At 31.1% G+C, this 16,725-nt stretch overlaps 2 protein-coding genes across 4 annotated transcripts in view; one reads left to right on the top strand and one right to left on the bottom strand.

Moving 5' to 3' along the window:
• LOC129916163 (guanylate cyclase soluble subunit beta-1) overlaps positions 1–16,725 on the top strand; it is a 156,219-nt gene that overhangs the window by 122,585 nt on the left and 16,909 nt on the right. The window lies entirely within an intron of this gene.
• Positions 1–16,725, bottom strand: part of LOC129916165 (uncharacterized) — a 38,979-nt gene that overhangs the window by 15,088 nt on the left and 7,166 nt on the right. For all 3 annotated transcript variants that reach the window (XM_055995973.1, XM_055995974.1, XM_055995975.1), the window contains 4 exons: positions 16,141–16,240; positions 10,238–10,347; positions 10,067–10,170; positions 5,994–6,089 (listed from right to left, as the gene is read on the bottom strand). In XM_055995973.1, the coding sequence (XP_055851948.1) occupies positions 5,994–6,089; positions 10,067–10,170; positions 10,238–10,347; positions 16,141–16,240 (410 nt within the window). The remainder of the gene's footprint in view (positions 1–5,993; positions 6,090–10,066; positions 10,171–10,237; positions 10,348–16,140; positions 16,241–16,725) is intronic.

Below are 16,725 nucleotides of genomic sequence, written 5' to 3'. Positions count from 1 at the left end.
TAAAGGAGATAAAAACTGAATTTTAAAAGGAATTATCATATTTTTGGAATTTGTTAAATTCAAAAAGAAAGACTCAAATTGATATGGGTTTGGATAAGCTAATGAGCTAATGATATTACTAATCAATCAATTAATAATTCATTTAAAACTCCCAAAATAATTAAAATTAAATTTAAAGTTTCGTATCCTTAATTCAGCTACTTCAACCCTATTTTTCTATTATTTAAAACAATTTATACAAAACATAAATCTCTGATGTAACTGTCAGAAACAGTTTCTTATGCATAATCAATTATTAATTAGTTTTCTTATGTAAAATCTTTCTAATCCAAGAAGTAATCACCGAAATTTCAAAACATTAAATCCCCTTTCCCAATACCGCACATCAACAAAAGGATTAATTTCACAAAATCACTTCTAGAACCTATAAATCTCTTAACAGAGTGGAAGAGAAGAGAGAGAGAGAGAGTTTAACAAATTTGTTTGCTTCTGGCAAATCCTTTAGCACTTCAATAAATGGCTTCAGGGCATTAAAATTAAATTCCCATAAATGTTTTTCCAGCAGCTATTCCGAAATACATTTGCATGCGATAGGTAGTTACATAATTTTCATACACAAAATCCATCGATATAGACGTTTACTTTGTCGATGTTCGTTGAGTCTCCAGGATTTGATTTCAAGCTCCTTGCACATGTTGCAAGGAATCTATAATATATATCTTCCAAATAGGAATTCTGTGTTCTTTTTTCAAGAAATACCCATACGTACACGGCTGCTGCTTGACAACAATCAAAGTAAGACGAACATTTTGCAATATCCTTGGCACATCCTTATTTTCATGCATTTCCTTTGGGTCGTTGCATATATATATTCTTATTATTCTCTCTCTCATGATGCTTGCACATGTTACCGACTACCGAGAAGGAGTTGCTCTCAAGAAATTGAACACGGGCAATATTGATTGCCAAAGTTGTATTTTTTTTTGTTCGTCTTCTTTCATCTTTTTTGAATTGAAATAACGCTCAATTGATTTCGAAAAAGGACGAAGGAACTAACTCAACAAAATATATACGACCAAGTGAAAAAATCATTCTTGTAAAGGAGGACTTTTGATGTGAGCAGGAAAAGTGTAGTGATCCATGAACGAAAAAGGACTCAAATTGCTTCACAGGAAAAGTAACTACGAACATATATAAAATGTATGTGGATGTGAAGGATTTGTGTATTTGTAGAACACAGATGTGTAAAACACAGTGCCGAGTACATCCTCAAATACTATATACACTACCAGACGACACCCTTTTGTTATTTGCATAATTTGTAGATTTTGGTCTAGTGTAGAAGTTTATTTGATTGAAGAGTGGACGATTTGTGTAAATTGATTCAAGAGAGAGAACAAATAGATTCAACATATTTCCTTGTTCTTTATCAAACAAAAGGAGAATAGAAAAAAAACACATCACAGACACACACCAAAGGTCCCGAAATGTTTTTGTTGAATAAAAAGGTATCATTACCCTGAAGGGTCGTTTATGTTTAAATGATATTAATTAACATGTCGTTTCTTTAGCAATAAGTCCTTAAAGCTTTGAATTAATTTTGTCATGACACCCAAAGGTAGGGTTCTAGTATTTGATTTTCTGACTCTTCTGATGTATGCATGCTCATGGTGTGAGATATGTAAGTACCTGTGCAAACATTTCTATGGTATTTAAGTTGGTTTCACTTGAAACCTCTCGTCGCAGTGTGTATGCTTTCAATTGAAATGTAGAACACAAAGCTAGCAGAAGTCCATTCTTGTGTCAACTTTGGCGAATGTTTGATCAATTTACAAGAGTAAAGTCTATGTGCTGAAGTAGGTACTTTTATGTTGGAAAAACAAAATTCCCATTTCAATTACACATTTGAAGTCACATTTTTTTCGAATTAGATGAAAATATTAAAAATTGTAAAAATTGGTATTCCTGCAAAGTCTTTGCTGTCTTCTCACTTTATTTTTACTAACAGGTTCTCGTTATACCAGCTACTTTTTTTAAATTTGTTTGCAGCTGGGAGATTTGTTTGTACAGTAGTCCCTCGATAATGTGAACTAATTAAAACAAGGCGTTTTCGGATTTTAGAGGGATTCACATTACTGGAACTTTTTCCAACAGTCATTTAACCGATTAAAACATTCTTTATAACCAATGAATATCGCAGAAAATATTTATTTTAAGCTTAGTTTAAGCATTTATTGAATTCATAAAAAAATCAATAAAATACAAGTAATAAGGAGTTTAATCCATTTCAAAAACTAAAAAAAAAATCATAAAAATTTTTAAAATCAATTCTTCATAAAAAAACGTAAAAAATAACTTCATAAAAAAATGTAAAATGCTAGCACAAAAATCTCCAGCCTGCAGCTGCATTTAATATATCTTAAGATATGCAAATAACAGTTATGCATTTTTCAGAACTATACTTTTTGTCTTTAAACTTTCTTTTTTATTTATTTTCTAGGGGTCCTAAGACATATTAAATCTATAAAATGTATTTATCTTTTGGGGAACATGGGGCCTCATTTTAAACCTCCGAGACATCTTGGGCACTTTCCAGCTCTTTCTTAAGTATGGCTTTCAGGTGTTCTTTTACGATTTTAACCCTTTCGAACCCAAGCTATGAAAATCAGGGATAAACCTGAACCCGAAGTGAGCCCTGACGTCCGCCCAATGATCAGGCGAGGTGTTTCCATCTAAATTGCCTCTGTCGATGACCGCAACAGTAACCTTTTCTTTGACCACGTCACTAAAGGTATTCCCAATTCGAAGTGTCGGTGGTACGCCATCCAACACCCTTGCTTTTTTGGGTTGAGGATTTTCTTCCTCAAAGGACCTTTCACGCTTAGACGTAGTGTCTTTGCTGATCCTCTCCATCACTTTCCTCGCCCACTTGAGCTTGCCGAGTTCAGAACGACTTCTCTCCCCCGGGGCTTTTTCAGCATCGAGTTCGATGATCTTCATCGCTCGGCGACGCTCATTAGCGGGTCTGGATCTCGTTTTGCCCCCTTCCTTGGCCGAGCTGGAGTTCTTGTTCAGAACTGCAGCTCCACCAAGGGAAGGAGCAGCTGGATTCGAGGATGACTTATCGTGGCCAGCGGTTTTAGTATCACAAACCCCTCCCGCCACGATATTCTTCCCCGTCTCACTGGTATTACGGGCATTGGAGGTAGAGACAGAGTTGCTAATAGCATCCCTGCCTCCCCCCCCCCCCCTTGGACATTGTTGTTTCCTGGTTTGGGTGCCCCGTCACCTTGGCCTGTGATACAGACCGGTGGCAGCAGCGACACCGTCCCCTTTCCACACATTTTCATACTTCCTTCCGGGAGAGACGTTCCGTCACCTTGGTTGGCGGTTTGGTCGTTCTTGACTACCTCGCCGCTAGCCGGTGGCAGCAGAGTTGGCAACTCCGGAAATTTGTTTCTTTCCAGGAGAGACATTCCGCCACCTAGGTTTACGGTTTGGTTGTTTTTCACTCCCTCATCGCGAACCGGTGGCAGCAGAGGCGCCGTTCCCGGAAGATTGTTTGTACTACTAGCATTAGGATTTGACTCCGTCCTGCAAGTAGTAGACGTTGGTATGACTGCCGCATCACTTGCTATTTTAGAGCAAGTGGCCGGCAAGTCCTGCTTCCCGCCAAGTTTGTTTGTTTTGTTTGTTTGTTTGTTTGTTTTGTTTTTTTGTTTAAAGAGTTCATAGAAGGTCCCACGAGTAGAAACGGAAAGAAAAGGTCAGCCCCGGCAGAGCCGTGTACCGGGGTAAGGCTAGTCTATTTCGGACCTTGCCAGGCTTCCGAAAGAGCTCGTAAGTGACTGGTTTACCCCCCAGTCTTGCATTCTTCGGCACGGTTTCAAAAAGCTCACACCACCACTGAAATTAGGGACCCCGAATCTATGGTGAAGTTGAATTTCTGAGGATTGTACTATTAAGAAGTAAGAACCACTCAGCGATCCAACCTAACCTTAGCTGCCACCGCTTTGACATCGTACAAAGCATAAACTGTGGTGGTCATTGTCCGCCCGGCACCCACTTGGAGGGTTACTTACATGTAAGTAATATGCACTGCCTATGACCACCAAAAAAAGTCCGTGAACTGAGAAAATAACTTTTTATGAAACTATAATGTATGCTACTTCTTCTAAGCAAAAAACAACCCACTTTCTGCATTAACATTTTTTATATCTTTTTTTTCAAAATTATGACCATATAAATATAAAAAAAAAAATGTTTGCAAAAAAAAAAAAAAATGTGAATTTCAGTCCCTTTTTCGACGAAAAAAAATTAAATGTATGATATTTGACTAACTTTTTGTAATAATCCAGTAACTAGGCATTATTATCTTTCAATTAAGCCATCGAAAACTAAAAAATTGTTTAATTTAATATTTTTTACGAATTTTTAAAAAAATGTTACATGAGAGTAACGCTGGGTCCGAAAGGGTTAAGGAAAATTGTTGCTGATATTTAAGTAACTGCAGGCAAACCGCATTTCATCAGGCTCTTTTTTTAAAGCTTCACGATCAATCCCTTTTGCCACTCTTCGTGTGAGCATTTTGGTGGTTCAGGCCATCTCTATGAGTGCTTGCGGGTGTGCAGTCAAGTGCTTTTCTCGTTGGGAGTTTTTTTTTTCAGAATAGGCCTGATTATGACGATTACAACTCAACTTCAACTTTTTGAATCATTATACCTAAGAAACAGTGGGTCTTAAGAAAAAAAAGTGTCATAACACTTTTTATAGATAATAATCTGGTCTACAATTCTTGCATTGAAAATTTTTTGATAAGACTAACCGTTTTGATGAAAATAGTGAAAAACCAGTTTTTGTGACCTTTGACCCCATGTAAATTTTTTCCAGGTCTCGGATCCATGAGGACTTTTTAGATTTAATTTATGATGGTATTTCCAACAATCCTACTAATTTTCAGCTTGCTGGGAATTAATGTAAATTGACCGGACTATTTATTAGGGTTCCAGAGAAATTTGAAACGAAATCCTATAAACTTCTCCTCGTTATTTTTTTAAAATATCCTCATAAATTGTATTATATTATATACCTTTACCTATACACCAGTTAATTTAACTAAATTATATCACCATTATTTGCTTTTATAATAAACATGATTTACGAACGACTTCCAGCTGTTTCTGATTTATCGAAGGTTAAGTCGAATTATTAATTAATTTATCTGTCTTCTATCTATTTATCTCTTGCCAATAACTAATAATGCCTAAAGTGCAAACAATATCGAATTTCTGTGTTATTTACAAATGCTTTTCAAATTGCCAAAACAATTCACTGACCACAATTTGAGTTAATGCGAACAGCACAAATAATAGGTTTATAGGAGCTTATATAGTTTACGGTTTATATATTTGAAATATACACATATCTTAAACTTTCGAATATACACTTAAGAGCAAAAAACGGAATCAAAAAAGATAATTTTTATTTAAAACAAAAATTGCAATGGATAAAATAATGTTTCTTCAAGTTTTATGGTCTCATTTAAAAGCTTGAATTTTTTACTTTTAATTGTTGGTAAAAACTTCAAAATGCATACGATTTCTAAATGTTAAATTTTCTTGATATTCTCTGCTTCAATTTCAATTTTTTTTTCTACCGTTACTATTGACGTTATCTGTCAATAAATTGCACTTAATTTTTTTAAAATGTTAAATTTTCCAGATACTCTCTGTTTCAGTTTCAGTCTTTTTTTGCTTACATGCTTCATTTATGTTGATTGGATCCTTATAAAGTGAACGGGTTTTAAAGTTCCTAGTATTGATTTAAAGCCTTTGTTTCAAGCTTTTTAATGGTGCAATTAACATTCATGTATGTCAATTACATCCTGGCCAATTAACGTTTTAAAAAAAACGCAAAAGTTTGATTCCATTTTTTTGCTCCTAAGTGTACATAATGTAGAAAACAAATTTCAAAAATTAAAAAATATTATTTACCTTAAAAGAATAAGCAAGAGATCAGGAGCACCAGCTTGGATTGCTACACGTAATGGTGAGGCCTTGCCACATGATTCGATTGGGATATCAATAAACCTGAAATAAAGTAAAATTCTTTTAATTAAAGTTTAAATCACTAAAATCTGTATTTAAAAGAAATAAAAAGTAGCTGCAGTCACTCTGGCGTATACGTACTATTTTATTTTCACTACCAAATTAAAAATAAATCGATGAAATATTTTTGACTTAAATAAAAAATAATATTGTTACACAATGCAGCACCTCAATTTTGGTAATCAAAATCAAAAAGTTAAAAATCAGATTATTGAGTTTACTCGGATTAAATTTATTTTCAGAATATAAACTTACACTGAATTTCAATTATTCAATCTATGCTAAACCGTGTTAAATATTTCATACACGTTGTCAGAAAAAAAAAAAAATGAAAAACCCCTTCTATAATAACAAAGAATAATATTTTATGAAATATTTTATATCGGAAATAAGGTTTCCTGTCAAAAAATAAAATCAACTTTTTTTTGTGTCTATAGGAGTAATGATATCATACACAACACACATATATTGGCTTATATTTCATCGTTTTATGCATAGGTGATTTTCTGTGTGGTAGCTTATTTCGCTAGTACTCAAAGGATAAATCAATAATGATATAAAAAAATATGTTTTGCAAGGGATATCATCACAAATAAAAATCAAATTTAACAAAAGAATATTTTCAACAGATTTTTTGCTACACATAGTTAAAGTCTATGACTTATAGTCTAGGATAATAAGTTTTTTTCTTTAAGAAAAGTTAAAACTAAAAAAAAAAAAAATAAAATATGAAAGTAAGTTATATCATGGTAGACAGTTTGTTTAAAATTTGTTTATTAAAATTGAAATGCTTAATGGGGGAAATCCCTCTGGACGACGGGTTTTTCAAGATTTTTTTTTTTTGGAAAACTGAAAGCATTTATTAAAATTTGGAAAAATACATGATATTATTGACATCATGAAGTATTAACACAATTTTTTTGAAGTAATACAAAAAACTGGCGGCTCTACAGTCGTTTAAAGTTGACGTTTCGCGTTTGCACCATGCAATTCCCAGGTCCAATAAATTATTTATAATCAAAAGAGAATTTTTTGTCCATTAAAATACGTTCGAACGCATTGCATAGCAAAAATAAAAACTATAGAAAAAACACAATGTTGTTTTATAAACAAATTATTAAACAAAATATTTATTGTTAAAATTATATTGAACTTTTAGGTTCATGCAATGACCAATGAGTTTACAAGTAATTTGCACTTTATTTCAAGACGATAGCTTTATTAGTTTTTGAGTTACGTTGCACGGCGCGGAAAAAACATGTTTCGAGAAAAATGCGTTTAAAGTTTTCGATTTTGTACTGTGGTAGGCTCGGAACGCATGGGTTTCGGGACGATCTGGGGTCTTTTGAGGCTTCATTGAAGGCTAAGACCAATAAAATAGATTCTTCGGTTGATAAATGAATTTTTTAGGCAAAAAATTAATAATGCAAAAATAAAAAAATTCCAGAGGGTTTTCCCCCTTAAATTTTACTGTTCAACTACGGTAAAACCAAAGGAGAGTTGCGTGTTTATCCATTTCCTAATTCTAAATAATAAATAATACTATTTCTAAATAATAAAAAAGCTCTAATTTTTTCAGATTTTTATTTTGACACTAGCTGGCACCCCAAGAGGGTTAAAGTTATTTATCACTAGCTGACCCGGCGGACTTCGTTCCGCCATTTCTTGTATTTATTTCTAATTTTCGACTCTGTAATTGGTTAATTTTCAAATGAGAAAGAGGATCAAAACTTGAAAAGTTCATAAAATGAGTTTAAAAATGTTAACTTTTGAACTTTTAGCAAAAGTGGCCTATGTAAAATACTTAGGCATGGGCATAACTAAAACCCATTGACTTAATATATATGGACTGCTAGAAGCATATTCAGGTTGGTTCCACTTGTTTCTTGGCGATACTAGCGCCCTAAAAAAAAGCGGAGAAGAATTGCAACATTTTTGACGAAGTGCGAAAGGAACAAATATAGAAAAACAGAGAAAGCACTACCTTTTAACGACAGATGTCATTCACTAAAAGTTTCCTCTTTTCGCCGTCTAAGGTTATACCGCTAGTAGAGCTAGAAAGATGTGGAATCATTTTTTTTCAATTTTTGTATGGAAAAGTCAAACGACTAGCAGTCCATATATAGTAGGTCAATGCTAAAACCTATATTTTCTATTAGTTTGAGATTTTTTGCAGGCTTTTAAAAATTCAAAAAAATTAAAAAAATTCTCAAAAATGTTCCTAAAAATTAGTTGTTTTTCAAAAACTCATATTCCAAAATGAAGTGCCTATGAAAAAAATTCGTTTTAGACCCCTAATTTTTTTTTTAAATATCTTTCTCATGGTGTAACTCAAATTTCTGTACAAAATTTTGCGTACCTGTAATTAGTCTTTTGTCGAAGGTCTATGACTGCAAAAAAACCTTCACAACTTGGTTTTTTTTTTGAATTTTTTTAATACCTTTTTTAACTATTGAATAAATTTGTCTATCATTTAAAAAAAAAGTCAACTCTTTACGACTTACCGTTTAGAAAATAGCCTTTTTTTTCAATGTCTTGTTACCCCTATTTACCCTATAAAATCTTAAATTTTTTTTGCCTTAAACCTTCTCCTCGTATGCCTCTTTGATTAAAAAAAAAAATTAAGGAAATAAGTCTGTCGGTGTGGCCGGTTAGCGAACGTACACAAAACCAAACTTTAATATATATAATAGATTTAAAATAGGTATGTGTTGACTTATGAGGGAATTTTTTTTTTACAGACTTAAATCAAAATTTTTTGATGAGGTCTTGTCTACATTAAACAAACTTTTCAAAAAGGTACAAATCATTTTTCTATAGGACCAGGGGTTTAGTCAGGGCAATCCTTTTGAATACTGAAAAAAGTTTTTTTTTTCGAAATTTTTAAATTTTTTTTTTTTCTAAAAACTTGGAAAATATTTTTTCCAGCTTAACTCTTATATGGATGGGATTATTTGTTTATTCAGCTTAAATTTCCTTAAAAAATTTTGAAATTTTTTTTTTTGAAAAATCAAATTTTCGAAAACCTGACATTTAAATTTTTGAAATTTTGGTTGATTAGTGATTTCTACAAAATAGCATAGGTACGAATTTCATTTTAAAATAGGTATTTTCATTGACACCTTACGTTCCTTTTCAGCAACATTTATTTTGGTGGAAAACCTTTGTCATCATTTTCGAGTTTGACTTATTGCCTATTTTTTTTATTTAACCTATTAGAAAAGAAAAAAGCATATCAAAGTCGTTGTTTATACTTTAAACTTCAATCCTTTAAGACATTAGAAGTCTATATCAATACTCCATAATAAACAACATTATTTCATGAACTCTATAAGATCTTCCCGTCGAAAAACATATTCCTAATGAAATCACTTCCTTTTGTGTTGTTTCCGTGACGGCGGATATTCTATTCGAACTCGTATACATCAACTCTTGAAAGGCTTCAAGGAAACATCCTCTCGAAATAGGATATTAACTATAAACTTTTATTCGTATGAAGAAGAACTTGAGTAATTTTGATGGTTTAGAAAAGTGGATATAACAATATGTGAATATGGATGTAATATTTTGTAGTATAATTCAGTTTTAATGCTTCCGAAATGTTTTTGGGAAAATACAAAAGGTTTTGTTAGGGTTTAATATGTGATGAATCCCATTCAAAGTTTAACCAAAAGTAGTAGAGCTAAGAACAATATTAAAATTTAACGATTAAACCAAAATCTTCTCGTTTCTCTTCGAATCAGTTTCATTTCACTTTTCAAATATTTTAAGCAAAAACAAAATGATTTTGACTTAATCGTTGTTTAAACTTAAACGGTTTTCCAACATGCAATCGCAAGTGACTACCCTAATTTCTGACTCTATAACATGCAAATTTATAATAACATCAATTAAAATCTATAAAAGCTTTGTGGGGGTAAAAAAGGAGTATCTACATTTACTTGCTTCATAAAACTTACCTCACCATCCTTTCATCCTGTACATGAGCTAGAAGAACTGGCAGCTGTAGTCCAAGACTCGTTGCATGATGAAGAAAATAAACCATGGCTCTTGTGTTCTCGTCCTGAAAAAGGAAATGAATACTTTAATGTTTTTGAAATAATTCATTCATTAGCTACAAAGTTATGTACCTGATCACGAAAATCACTTCGCCATCCAGCAATAAAATGTGGTGCGTGTGTTCCGAATAATGCACCAAGGAAAATGCGCTCAAATGTTTTTTCACAAGTATAAATTTCCTCTAGAAAATTTATAATGAATTTAAAATTATAATAATATTCAAGTTTATATACAAGAGGAGTTAATTATTCATTTATATAAAGAAGGTAGTAGGTACGTTCTCTTTTTCTAACAAAAGTTATAATAATTACCGTCTCTAATGATGGGTTTGAAAAAAACAGAAATTTCGGAGAATTTTATTCAATTAGAAAATGTTTTTCAAAATGTGGACAGAACGAACCTTCTTTTTCAATGGCTTGAAAATAAAAACCAGTTATAATGAATCAAAATTCATTAATAATAATTTAGTGTTGGAAGATGCCTTTTTTAAAATGCAACAATTTCAAAGTGACTTATCAATCAATAACATTTGTTAATCTTGTTACTCCCTCCAATCACTTTTTTGAAAACGCTATATATGTACAAGGGCGTATACAGGTTTACTTCTTGGGGGGGGGTCACGCTGAAATTTTTTTTTTACAAAAGTATAGACTTGAAAATGTGCTACTTAAATTACAAATATTTAAATTTGTTCGTTTCGCATTTTGAACCGAACAGTATCGGAGAATTACTAAACAAAGAAAGGTATGTGATTCGTTTTGCTTTAGTTTAGCCTTAGCCTTGAGCCCAATTGCTTAGACCATCCTGTTCTAAAAATTAAACTGTATAGGTACTTCGATTTTCCGCTAGCCCAAAATCATTTTTAAAAATACATACTATGAAAATCTTCTTTATATTAAATAAATGTGGTAACTTTTTAGTTGAAAGTCTTCCTAAGGCAAACGAATCACAAAGTTAAAAAAATAGCATTTCGAAAAAAAATATTTTTTGAAATCTTATGCAAATTTTATTAGACTAGGGCGATAACATTTTTTATAATATATTAAAATTCAATGCAGTTTGCATAACACCCAACTACGACCGACCCATGTTTAGGATAATTTCCGATTTAAAAAAAAACTATCTTTGGCGTAAAACATAATGCTAGTTTAAAGGTACCTATAGAAATTTTGGTAATTTTAAACGGTAATATTATTTTGAACAAAACGCTTTATATTACCTACTTATTAGGAATTTTACAAAATATGGGTCTGATTTTGTCAGCCTTCGGGTTACAAAATAACACACATTCAGTTATATTTATAGATTTTCTTAAATTGGTTCTTAAAGGTTAATTTTAATATTCTAAGCTTGCTGGAAATATGTATTTAATTAGCTGTAGACAAGGTTACTTAAATTCTTACCAATAATTGGTTTAGCATTGATGATTGACAAATCGATAGTTGTTTCAAAAGATAAAGTAAAAAATACTATTATATTTTATAAGCAAACAAAATTCACAAATTCTTGGCTTTTTAGATAACACAGCCACACAAAAAAATATAAAAGTTCTGGTCTGGGGTTGCGACCAGGTTTTTCATATAGTTTTTGGATCGCTGAATCCAGATTCGAAGTCAATTTTGCCCTATCACGTCAGGTTTCTGAGATATCCTCAAAAAAATGTCAAAACCAAAAAAACAAAATTTCTTATCTGGAGTTGCGACTAGATTTTTCATATAGTTTTTGGGTTGCTTAAACCGAATCCGAAGTCTATTTTGCCGTATCACGTCAGGTTTCTGAAATATCCTCAAAAAATGTCAGATAAGAACTTTTTTTTTTGAGTTTAGACATTTTTTGAGGATATTTCAAAAACCTGACGTGATAGGGCAAAATTGACTTCGAATCTGGATTCAGCGATCCAAAAACTATATGAATAACATATTCGCACATCCAGATCAGAGAAAAAAAATTTTGTTTTCGTCACATTTTTTGAGGTTATCTCAAAAACCTGACTTGATGGGGCAAAACGGACTTCGGATTCGGTTTCAGCGACCCCAAAACTATATGAAAAATCTGGTCGCAACCCCAGACCAGAACTTTTATATTTTTTTGTGTGGCTGTGTAATTAAATAAGGGAGCGATTTCTTTTTGTGACTGTATTTGTGTCTAAGTGACCGATGAAAAACAAAAAACTATACAAAAATTCATAGTAGGAACAAGACAACGTAACATTTGTTTGTTTTGTTCACTAAAAATGATTTATATTTCACAAATAAACAAAAATTGGCTCTGGTTCTTCATTTCTTTACAAAATTTTATTTTGGTTTGACGTTTTGTATTTGACAAAATTGTAGTGTTTGTGAAAATGTGTGTAAATACGTCTCGATTTAAAAGGATCGATTCTTCGGGAAAAAGTAGCGAATTTTTTTTTCATTGGAATTCATTTAAGGAAAAAGTAGCGACTGCAAGTCGACTGCAGATCGAATTTTTGGTTATTGAGAATTCGACATATAATATTTTTTCTTTTGCACTATCAAGAACGTATTTTTTTCTAGGTGCCAAAGAAGAAAAACATTAATCGCCACATGAAAAAACATCCATTTAAAAATGAACTGACTGTGACCTCCTGGGAAAATTTTGCGTGACCCACCGGCACCGGTGGGTCACATGGTGGTCAACGTGTTAAGGATACGTTTAAAATTGAACAACTTTTAAGATTGCTTTATAGAAACGACCGTTATTTTGTTTGTTGGTTAAGAGCTGCTCACTAAAAATATGACCGCATCTTCAAAATAATATGGTAAAATAGTTCGTTGACACCAAAAAATTTTTTCACTTTTCATTTTCGTTCATATTCTAAAACTTAAGCATTTTAAAAATCATCTTAATTAAGTATAACTTACCAAATTATTGTTTAAGATTTGACTTCTTGGGGGGGGGGTCATGACCCCGTGACCCCCCCCTTGTATACGCCGTTGTATATGTAAGTTAGAAAGGATAATTCCCAAAAACATTATGGAGAAAAACCCAGTACCAATAAAAATGTGACCAATGTGGCTTGAAAGGGAACCAATCGCAAATAACAAATAATACTAATTATTTTTTCGAAAAACTACCCCCGGGTCCTGCTATGACGATTCTTAATTTCAAACGGATTGGGGACAAAATCCCGAAAACCGAAATCCAGAAAACCCAAAATTACGAAAACTTGGGGTTTTCGTAATTTCGTAAAACCCCAAATCCCGAAAACCCAAAATCCCGAAAACCCAAAATCCCGAATGGGATCCCAAAATCACGAAAAATTATATAAAATGAAAAATTTGCGCAAATTTTTCATTTTATATAATTTTTCGGGATTTCGGTTTCGAAAACAATACTAAGTGTGAAATTAAGGTGTTATTACGTAAAAAACAATATGAGTTTATGATTCCGTTAATATCTCTTTTTTACATGATTTCAAGTTCTTATTGTGATTTCAGCAGTGTTTTGTAGTGATTGAGTTAAGTTGGAAAATCGTTGAACTCAAATCAAAAGAATTATGAGTTTTAATATTTAACTTATAATAATTGTATGTTTAAATTGTTTTTAATTGGTTTTAATTTTATGTTTCAGTTAAAATTTCAGTGAAACACAATTTTGAAGAGTTTTTTATTTTGTCTGTTTTTTTTTTTTTGGGATTTTGGCCTTTCTGGATTTTGGGTTTTCGGGATCTTGGGTTTTCGGGATTTTGGGTTTTCGGGATTTGGGGTTTTCGGGATTTAGGGTTTTCTGGATTTTGGTCTTTTTGGATTTTGGATTTCGGGATTCTGTCCGTCTCCCATTTCAAACTATAAAGTGTTTTTCCAGCCAAATTCTGTTTCAAGGAAGTCGGACTATTTTGATTTTGTTTTCATGAGATGCAGCATCGAAAATACACTAAGATCATGTACCATAAGCTAAGATTATCTCATTTTTATGGGTGCTGTTTTTTTTTTACGTTCAATTTTAGCTAAATTGATAAATATATTAAGTGTTCAATTTAAGATTTACTCGTAGGTAGGTAGAGCTGTTCTAATTCAATGAAAAAAAAAAAAAAAAAAAAAAAAACAAATTAAAAAACCTAAGTTCAAAAAATTCCAAAATAATCAAATATAATTTTAGGCCTTTCATTATCTTGGATTTTTTTAATTAGCAACAATTTCGACAAATTTGCTTTTTTTATACTCTATAAAAATTAACTAATACTGCTCATAACTATGTTTTAAAGTAAAGATTAAAAATACATAGAATAATAAGAAAATCCCATTATCGACAAATTTTTCGTTGAATTAAAATACATATACTTTTCTACATTTTAATATTTTTCACATGAATTTGAAGTGGAAAATTGTATGACACCACATTTTTGAGATAAAGGAACTTAAATATGAGTTTTTATCTTCGAAACGTGATGAAAGAGGTTTTTTCAGTTTCGGATTTGAGCTTTAAATATTAAAAACTATTAGAAAAGTGTATTTTGAATCAACGAAAAATAAAATATTAAGTTCTGTTATATTTTTGTATTATTTCATGTTTTTTCATATATTATTTAAAAATAGTCAATAGCAAAGTTGTCAAAATGCTTTACTAATTTTTTTTTTTTTTAAGTTAAATTTTATTTTACTTAAAGATAAAATGAGCCAAAATTATGGAAGTGAAAAATCTGTATTCAAGGAATTATTTCAAAAGATTTTTCTCACTTACTGATCAAAATTTAAAGTAGTGCGTAGGTATACTTAAAAAAGTATTCGATTCAGTTTGAAAAGATTTTATTTTCATTTATTATTGTAAATCTACACAAAAGAGGGTTTTCTTAACACTTCCATAAGTCAAAATCTGAAACTCAAATGGAGTATTTCTTTTCTTAACACCACTTTTAAGAGCAATGATTATATGAAAATATGTGACTAATTTCATGAAATGGTCTAAATTGACTTAAAATGTTAAAAAATCATTTTTTTCTAACAAAATATTGCAGCCTAAATAAATGAAAGAAGTTAAAAACAAAAAAAAAAAAACTTGAAGCATAATAAATAACCTTTCTAAAAATAATAGGTAATCAAATTATCAGAAAAAAAGTTCCCACTTAAAACAAAAAAATGTAAAATTTTGGTTATTAGAAAGTTCAAATAATGTTGCTATTTCACCAATTGAAATGAATCGTTTATTTTTAAAACATGATAAGTCCATTTTGAATAATTTTTGTCTCACACATCAAAGAGATTATATTATTAATTCTTACGACTTCAAATTTTAATAAATATATAATTTATTATTAAAGTTTAATATTTGTATTTAAAGTAAAGTTCAAACTGGTTAAATACAAAAAATATGTTGTCGCAGAAACTTTTTTTGAGCAATTTGAAAATAAACGATTCAAATAAAATACTTAATACTAAAAATCCTAAAACTAGAAGGAAACTTGTTCTTTAATTTTTTGGGATAGTGCTAGTTAAGTTACTGTCTTTAACTCGATGAACTGTCAAATTCGATTGGAGGAAGAACAAATTTTAAAAAATCCGGTGTTTTTTCAATTTTTTTTTTCTTTTCTAAATAATAACCAGAACTCCCAAGATCGTATTTTTCTAGTAAATACTTTACACTTAGGACTAACTTGTTTCCACTTAGTTTAGCAACTGGTTAGAGGAACAAGCAACATCAGGTAAGAGTTTCTGGCAACAGTAAATTGGAACAATAACTTAATTTTTTTATGTTCGTTAGCCATTAACTGCTAAGAATAACTGTTACCATAAAATAACAAGAACGGTTTTAACACTAAAAAACGCCATCTCTTAATGTGATTTTATCAATTTTATTTAATTTCTGGTACCTTTTGAAGCCTCTTTCAAAATATGTTCTCTAAAGTCTAAACATAAAAAAAAATTAAGAAAGAAAGTACAAACTCTATCCTAGTAAAAGGATTTTTGTATTCAGTAGTTTATTTTGTTTTGTTTCAAACTTAATTTTCATGACTTACCCAAAAGTACCACAACAACAGCCGAATCTCGTACACCCCATTCCCAGCAAGTCCTTAAAGCAATATACAGAATATTGTGGTATTTTCCCATCAAACAAACCTGAAACAAAAACACAAAAATAGAATTTCATATTTTTTTCCATATTAATTGTGGCTAAAAAGAGAAAATGATTTACTCTTGTAAACATCAATTAATTGTTCTTCAAATGGAAAAAGCCAACACAAAACAGAAAATAATAAAGAGGGAAACAGAAAAAAGTTGGTAGGTACTGGCTTAACAGTATCTGGAACTGTGGAATTGATTTCTGTAACCACACACAGACACAACTCCCTTTGGTTATTCAATATAATCAACTTAACGCCTTCCCAGATTAACTTTATTATTGAAACAAATTAATGTTGGGGATTGTTTTAATTGCTTTCAATTTCTACCAAACCGAACTTCAATTTGTTTAATTAATTTATTTTTCAAGTCTATAATATGCAGAGGTTGATAACATTAATTTTGACTTGAGCTCTCAGTTAAAATTTTGTTTGGCCTACTTTACCTACCATTAGCTATTAAACAGATGGTTCTGTTATATT

This window comes from Episyrphus balteatus, chromosome 3 (genome assembly GCF_945859705.1).
Source record: "Episyrphus balteatus chromosome 3, idEpiBalt1.1, whole genome shotgun sequence".
NCBI lineage: Eukaryota > Metazoa > Arthropoda > Insecta > Diptera > Syrphidae > Episyrphus > Episyrphus balteatus.
Note: the sequence above shows the minus strand (reverse complement) of the source record. Positions and strands in the feature narration are given on the sequence as shown.